Source organism: Sinocyclocheilus anshuiensis, unplaced genomic scaffold (assembly GCF_001515605.1).
Source record: "Sinocyclocheilus anshuiensis isolate Anshui unplaced genomic scaffold, SAMN03320099.WGS_v1.1 scaffold185, whole genome shotgun sequence".
Classification (NCBI taxonomy): domain Eukaryota; kingdom Metazoa; phylum Chordata; class Actinopteri; order Cypriniformes; family Cyprinidae; genus Sinocyclocheilus; species Sinocyclocheilus anshuiensis.
The window spans coordinates 1,884,472-1,893,077 of NW_015539887.1; the positions used below are offsets into that span (position 1 = coordinate 1,884,472).

General features: G+C 34.8%; 1 protein-coding gene and 1 pseudogene across 2 annotated transcripts in view; one reads left to right on the plus strand and one right to left on the minus strand.

Annotated features, from left to right (window-relative positions):
* The window catches only part of LOC107685556 (retinoic acid receptor RXR-beta-B-like), a 28,732-nt pseudogene extending 23,792 nt beyond the window's left edge, over positions 1–4,940 (minus strand).
* Positions 4,941–6,750: 1,810 nt separating this feature from the next.
* LOC107685555 (C-type mannose receptor 2) overlaps positions 6,751–8,606 on the plus strand; it is a 4,046-nt gene continuing 2,190 nt past the window's right edge. For both annotated transcript variants that reach the window (XM_016482178.1, XM_016482177.1), the window contains exons 1-5: positions 6,751–6,787; positions 6,944–7,059; positions 7,292–7,669; positions 7,841–8,170; positions 8,279–8,308. In XM_016482178.1, coding sequence (XP_016337664.1) covers positions 7,032–7,059; positions 7,292–7,669; positions 7,841–8,170; positions 8,279–8,308 — 766 coding nt within the window. In that variant the 5' untranslated portion in view covers positions 6,751–6,787; positions 6,944–7,031. The remainder of the gene's footprint in view (positions 6,788–6,943; positions 7,060–7,291; positions 7,670–7,840; positions 8,171–8,278; positions 8,309–8,606) is intronic.

Here is an 8,606-nt window from a genome sequence, read left to right on the forward strand (position 1 = left end):
CGCACAGAGGTTTTTTTTTCTTACCATCTTTTGGGGGTTTCTTGCTTTTAGACTAGTCGACTAGTCGGATACAAAACATTCGTTTAAACGACAGTCAAATTAGTCGTCGCGCACATCCCTAATAATTACAAATATTCAGCAATTTATCAATAATAAGTTGTGTTAACCGGTTAAGCAGTTTGTTCAAATATATTTTTATTATTAAGAAATAAACATATACAGGTGCATCTCAATAAATTAGAACGTCGTGGAAAAGTTAATTTATTTCAGTAATTCAACTCAATTCAGTCTGTGTGCATTGAATTTATTTAATACACGAGTTTCACAATTTGAGTTGAATTACTGAAATAAATTAACTTTTCCACAACATTCTAATTTATTGAGATGCACCTGTAGATAATGCGAGATTCCTTAGTACAGTTTTCTTTTCAAGAACTTTCATTCTTTTAATGAGGCTTTTTTCTTTATTATGATGTCAGGACAGTTGTACTACCTTGACATATTTAACCTTATGCCTCCCAAAAAATATCTAAATTAATTTTGTTTCGGAAAATTAAAAACATGCTTTTTGCAGATGAGATGTATCTAAGTGAATATGAGTTGGATTCATAATGTACTTAATGACTGAATGAATTAATGATTGTTTAATGAATAAATAAATGAATGAAATGACTAGATCCAGGCAATAATGAGCATTATGTCATTGACCCTTAAATATCCATATAAAGTAGTGATGCACCACAATTTCAACCGAGACAGCAAACAAAACGAATTTTCGGGTTTGGCTGCAATTGCTTTGACAATGTCCTTTAATTAGCACATCTTCGGTGGAGCTTTATGTGTAAGCATCTATTTCATGCGCAATACAGATTAGGGCTGTCAAAATGGCTGAAAAACTAAATTAGAATTTTGTACTTAAATATGATCAAAATTCGAATTATATTCGAATTTAAAATGCATAATTTCAGTTAGGGTGAAGAAAAGCTTTTGGCATCTCTCCTGAGGCCACAAGAGGGCGCATCATTCAAAGCATAAGATAACATGACTATCCGCGGAAAAAAAGTGCATAATGTTTAAAATAACGTTTATAAACCAATTATAATTAAGTTGCTTAAACAACTATAAACAAAACAGCATCATGTATGTATGCATAGTTTAATACAAAGGGCGGAAAGCCAATCACACAGAGTACATTTTTCCATTTAAAAACATGAGATGCAGTGGGATGGGGAAAAACCTGCCATAAAGTCTCGATATGTGTTTTTTTCTAAGTTAAACTTGCATTAATTTTACATGGCATTCTAAACATGCGGCTCTAGTCTTTTGTGCGAGAGTGCAACAGTAATAGATGTCCATCTAGAAAATGCGTGAAATATGCGTTCTGTGTGAACGGCTTGGTTTCGGTTTTGATGTAAACAAGATTTTGATTTTCTCTTTTTCCGCTATATTTTTAATGAACAACGCAGCAGCACCGCATCTAGTGGCTTCAACTGGATAGGCTAACAAAAACATTATAATGCAACGACACTTACATTGTCATCGCATCTCGTGTGCCGCTGATAAGCCTGCCTCATTAACGCACACCTAAAATTCGAATGCAATGTTTTTGCATTCGAATGTGGATTTTTATTTTAAATTCAACGAATATTCGAAATTCGAAAAAAATTTTGACAGCCCTAATACAGATAATGTATTCCATCCTGTGTGGATGCTAGGGCTGGGTTGACAATAATGTTTTCTTGATTTTAATCAATCTTTTTTATCATTTAGTCAACTTTATCATGATATTCAAACAATAAATGGCATTTCGACACTCTTTACTGTGGCATGACAGATGGCTGTAGCCGCCTCAGTTCAAGTGGCAGCATGAAATGATCATCTCCTGCTCTTTACTACTAGTTATAGCATGAAATAATCATGAATGAACATCATTAGGTGTGTTCATTCACTGACTGTTATAAAACACCAACAACTAATTAGAAACATAATTATATCATACATAATATAAAAACTATTATAGCCTAATGTGCCCTTTATTTATTTTTTATACAATTATGTTATTATTTAGTAGGGATGCATGATATTATCGGACCAATATCGGAATTGGCCGATAATGGCTTTAAATGTAAATATCGGCATCGGCCCGATATGAAAAATTATGCCTATATGTCTTGGCGATAAGAGGAATACATTAACTCACATGTGCTCCGGGTGTGCTAGCGATTAGATCACGTCAGCAGTGTGGCTCATTCTTGAAGCAAAGTTTTGCCTGAATGATGATTAGATTCACTGTTTTGGATCGCTGCATTTAAACTGAGAATCCACATGCGTTCGGTGTGTGATAGAGTCAACAGTAATAGCACCTACAGCAGCAGCAGTGGCAGCCTCCCCCGGGTCCTAATGCCCACTCAGTAAAGGGGTTTTAATTCCGTAGGGGGTGCTGTTGGCCTACTTCTAATAAAATGAAAGCAAAATACACAGATAATATTTAGACTGTGTTTCTGATTAAATAAAGCAGTAATTGATGCCATAAAACCATGAGTATGTTTTGATTTAAAGTTCAGAAGCTATAGCTTACATGAACAAAAAAAACACAAGCATGTCACTTAAATTAAATAATTTTATATAACCGATTTATTTATTAATGTGTAATATGTTATATTTTTAAACAAATTATGAGCTCTAAAAGATTTTCAGAATGTTTACAACTCTTGCTTTAGACCATTTACAAATGTTAAAACTTAAAATAAAATGTTAAGTTTACCACTGCATCTTTCTGAAAAAAAAAATGCAGCGATTGAATATAGTTTATTTATAGTTATTTTCAAATCTTCAATGTACTGTCATTATAAAATAACTTCATTGTTGTTTATTTAATGGAACAAATAAGTTCTTGTTAAAAACTAACCCAAATTAAAAAATAATTTGCTTATAATTTCTGCACAGGAGAGAGTTGGTGTCATTTCCAAACAAAAGGAAATATATCGATATCGGAATCGGCTATCGGCCAAAATGAGTTGGAAAATATCGGCATATCGGAAAAAATCCAATATTGTGCATCCCTATTATTTAGTGTTGATTATTATATCTAAAAATAAGATAGCAATTGAATTTAATAGTTGTTCATTTTAACCTTTAATATTAAATATCTAAAAGTCAACTAAAGCTTTACAGGGGACCCTGTCAATAATGTATAATTTACAGCTTTAAATGAGAGAGATTTTTTTTTCTTAAGAATAACTGACATGTACTATTCCTGATATATAACCGAACTGATATCAAACTGAATCAAATTGAGAGCCCTGGTGAACAAACGTCTTTGTGACTGAAAATTATGCTAGAATAAATTTACATTTAATTAAGATCTTTACACTTACATTTTATTTAAAAACCAAAACAGTCCAGATTTTTCCGCTAAATGAAAACTTGGGTGCAAAAAAAGAACTGAGTGCATCACTAATAATCAATCTGAAAGCTCTATGTTCTAGTACACACCCGAGGAACGGTCCCCACAAATGGCGCACATGCGTTTCTGGGACAGCATTGGCCCAGAGCCCTGACAGACTTCAAGCCAAAAGGGGGTTTCACATCATCAGAGCTGCTGACAGCATGTAACCCAGACACAGACATCGAGGAGTTTATCTGCATGAGGTAAATAGACAAGGAGTGATGAGAAAACCAAAGTCATCAGCACAGTAAAAGACTATCAATACAGCCCTATTATCATATGGATAAGTCCAGAAGTACTTGGAACATGCGGCTCACCTGAGAGTTGCTGATGGGTCCATAGCCGACGGATGGCATGCCGGGAACGCCAGGAGAGCCGATGGACGAGCTGACGACTGACAGTGGCGAATCTATGGAGCTGACAGGGCTACTGACGGCAGAAGTGGAGGGCGGTATGGAGTTCATAGATGCACACTAGACTGGCCAATAGAGAGGAGACTGTTGATCGTTGATAATCTACTGAAAGAGAGTGGACACAAAGAGGGTTTTAGACACGATACACTGAGTGCAATGAAAGATTTCTGTAATAGTCCTGGATATGTCATTAAAGTCCCAAGATGGTCATTTCAGTGAAGAATGGAAAAGAAAGCAAAGCTGGTGCCATACTCACAATATCCACCTTTTCAAATGTTTTTCCTCTTGAGTATCTCAGAAAATATGGAAAAATATTGCGATGTGTACATTAGGAAAGAAAATTAGGCATTTTGTCTGCTGTTTACTGCTCTATTAATCCTGCTGCAGATTAGGACGATGTCTAAGGCTGTGGATCAAAAACTAAGAAATTGCCTACATAGACAGCATATTGTGGAATCAGGAGAGTGTTCAACGTTTTAATAACCGTCTATTATGACCAACAATGCAGTCTAGATAGGTAGCTCACTATGTTCGAAACTTCGAACACGCCCATATCGCCCAAAATGATGCCTTGGTAGGGAGCTCACTAGGTTTTGGGACGCACCCAAATCTGTTCCTCATAATCACCCCCACCAAAACTGACACTATCAGCGCTAATGTTTGCCAACTCCATATGTAATTGATAATATATGACTAAAACGGGAAAATCTGTACTATAAACGCATCTTAACTCGATAACGAGCGTTATTTTGATGCTCCTGACAACGGTTGGATTATTTATTATTTAGCACGCAGCGCAGAGCCCAGCTAACATGCTAATGGCGGCTAACGGACTGTTTATGACTAAAAGAAAACCATTTGGTCCACCCCTTTCACTCTTAATACCCTGTTTAAAATGCACAAACGAATCTATTTAAGTATAATTATTATTTTGTGCAGCATACAAACACTTGTATTCTAAAACACAAATGGCGAGACGAAATAATACGGCCAACCCTTGTTAGCTTAGCTTAGCCTAGCTCGTCCAAGTGTTTGTTTGTTTTTCCGTCATTTTTACAGAAGTTTGCAGAGTTTATATGAGCATACCGACTCCAGTCTCACCCATCAAACTCCGAATCTTCCGACAGCAACGATTCGTGTCCTTTAAAGCATCGTTTCATCTATATTTTACAGTTTACGCCATAAATGTTTGCGTCCAGACAAATACCTTGTTAGTCAAGCCTCCTAGTGGACACTAAGAGTCTGTTCACATAAGAAATATATGCAAGCAAATAAATAAATAAACAAATAATTAAATAAATATACACGCAGAAAGTACTACATGTTCTTTTGGTTATTAAAAGGTGTCATTTGGTCTGAAAGCTGTGGAATAATCACATCATTATTAGGCCTATTTAAGATTAAACAAATAAAGCTGGCTGCCTTTTTTCTCTTTAATTATTATTTAATTAATGCATCATAGAAAGATATACTGCATACAGTGCAAAGGAGAAAATTCACATAAAGTCAAGTTAGCTCTCTATGGGACATTGTCATTTATAGTAAATGGCGCTAAGAAAATTGCATTTAAAATACAGTAATAATGTTCAGCCAATAAAATGTAATTTTAGTAATGTCACATGACATCCCCTTTAACCAGTAAAATTAAAATCTATTTGCCATAAGCTTCACATTTTTGGCAACAAGACAGGAAAGGAGACATTAGCACATGTTAGCTCATATATTCTCAAGGCACCACCAAGGCTACATATAAATTATTTTTTCATATATATATATATAGGCCTATATATATATATATAGGCCTATATATATATATATAGGCCTATATATATATATATAGGCCTATATATATATATATTATCAATGTAGCAGATAGATAGATAGATAGATAGATAGATGATAGATAGATAGAACCAAAACAGGAGTCTTGCTGATTTTCACTTGTGCTATGATAATTGATATTTAATGCTTTTGAAACACTTTCTAGGCAGTGAAATTGCATCTAAATTTGTGTTAAGTTTTTAGACATTTTCACACAAATCAAATATAGCAGCACAGGAGGATATGGAATTTTAATAAAGATATTTAATGAAACAGTAAGACCTTTTCACTTCTTTTCAGATAGTGAACATGCATTTGAATTTGTGTGAAGTTTCAGACAATTTGCCAAAAATAATTTACTATAATGGGACAAAGTCAGTTGAAAAGAAAAAGGTTGACGATCAAAACACATATTTTGCACTAAATACATGTAAAATATAAAGTCAATTATTTGTTTCAAGCTGTGAATTCACAATTCGTCCCATAAAAGGTTAAGTAAAAAATTCTACATAAATATATGTTCCTGTTATATATATATACTTTTTTATTGGTTTCCACATTTTAGCAAATTTCTCATAAATTTAAATTTAAAGTATTTTGCCGTTTCTGGGAACCCAATAATGTTTTGCCCTATTGTTTGGCTGAATATTCACACATTTTGTTAAATCCTAGACAGAAACGGGGTCATCTGAGGTGATGTGGTGAACGTGGCACCTTTTCTTATGAAAAAAAAAGTGATATATCTATGTAGCCTGATAAGCACCCCCCTCCCCCCCAGGTGTGACATTGCATTCAGTCTGATCTGCAACGTGACCTGTTCACCCTCATTCCCACACAGAATGCATGCCCGCATGATCGTTTTTCAACTGTCACAGCAACTTCATAATTATCTTTGAAAATATGTACTCAGAATTAAAAACTGTAAGTAGCAGCTTCATTCTAATCTAATGAAATATGTTGCAGTAGATTGTGGGAGTACATGATGACATTATTTCTCAAGGGTAGAGTAGATAACAGGCTAAACAACATTCTTAAAACACAGACTGCTTTTAAAAGAGTCAGACTCCAATCACCCAACCAAGGAGTAAGAACGTTTTAAGCTGATGTAAGTATTATATTTCTACATTCTAGATTGAAATATCCTGTCAAATGTAAAAGTGTTATGCTTTCATTGGGATTTTAGAGAGTTTACTTTTCTTGAGTTGAGAACTATGAAAATTACATGCCATGTCAACTTGTGATTCTGATTTGATGGTGTCAGATTGTGTTTAAAAGGAGGAAAAGAAGGCTGTATGGACCATGTGTTACTCACACACTGAGCTGAGTGTTGCTCCTGAAATTACAACATCATGGTTTACTTTCTGCTTGTTGTCTTTGGTAAGTGTTTAAGCAAAACATGGATTTATATTTTATGATTTTGACCTGTTAAAAAGAATGACACAAATTAGTTATTTATTCTTTCTGCTGTAAAGTGAGCTTTTCAAAAACAATTTTCCACATGTAGCCTGGATGCTTTCAAATGTTTGTCGTGCTTGGCATACCATGAATTACAGTGTGGTACATGTACTGGTAAATTTCTTCATAAAGGCATTCAGGGTTTTTTTTCCAGGGCTTTTGTCCTTTACATCAAGCCAAATATCTCACCAGTATCACTTCATAAATATCAGAAAGAACTGGACTGAGGCTCAGAGATTCTGCCGTGAGATGTACACTGACCTGGCGACTGTGAATAATGACGATGAGAAGAACAGCTTGTTCAAAACCATAACTGATAATTCATATGATGTGTATACTGGACTTTATAGAGGTGAAGTGTTCAGATGGCACTGGACCCTGTCAGACAGTGTGTACAATGAAAAGACATTCCAAAACTGGGAAAAAAATCAACCAGATAAAAATATTAATGAGGGCTGTGCTGCGATGGACAACAATGGGAAATGGTTTAGTGATAGCTGTGATACACAAAGGCAATTTGTCTGCTTTAATGGTAAGATTTTTTTATTGTACTATTGTCTGTTCATTGTATTGTGACTATACATAGTTTACAGCATTACCTTCATTTAATATAAGTTACAATAGTGCTCCAGTTTCATAAACGTATTTTCATAAACACATTAGCGGCAATAAGAATCTTTTTCTTGTCATTTGTCTGTTACAGCCACTAAAACGTATATCCTGATTGAGCAGAACAAATTCTGGAGGGAGGCCCAAGAATTTTGCAGAACTTTTCACACAGATCTAGTGAATGTCAGAACCTCCTCAGAAAATCAAGTTGTCAAGAACACTGCAAAAAACGATGTATGGATTGGACTATTTAACGACCCTTGGTCGTGGTCGGATCAGAGTAACTCTTCTTTCCGTTTCTGGAATTCAAGTCAGTTAAGTAACAACAGAAGAGACCGGGACTGTGTTACAGTGATGGTGAACCACACAGGGAAATGGAATGACGTACAATGTAACACCACTCAGCCCTTTATCTGTCACGGTGGTGCGTTCGTCTTTTTCTCTTTGTCTTTAAAACTGCTCAGAAATGAGACAGAATAATTCAGTTTCCTTCATCTCTTTTTAATATGCATCTAATCTGACTCCTTTACAGATCTGAAATCTCATTCAACTACTAAACCAGGTATATTGCCAACACCAACATTAAATAGTTCACAAAAAAAAAAATCTGTCATCATTTACTCACCCTCATTTGGTTCCAAATAGGGATGCAGAATTTGGGGACGAAATGTAACTGCATTTTTTTATAGCACATATATTTTATTTAATTATTTATTCAAGTCTGTTTGTATTTCTTTCTCCTGCAGAGCAATAAGAGAAGGATAATGTTGAGAAACAGCATAGAACCCCATGAACTGACTGACAAAAAAAAAAAAAAAAAAAAAAAAACACTTTTTCAAACTGTCTTCTTTTAACCCCCA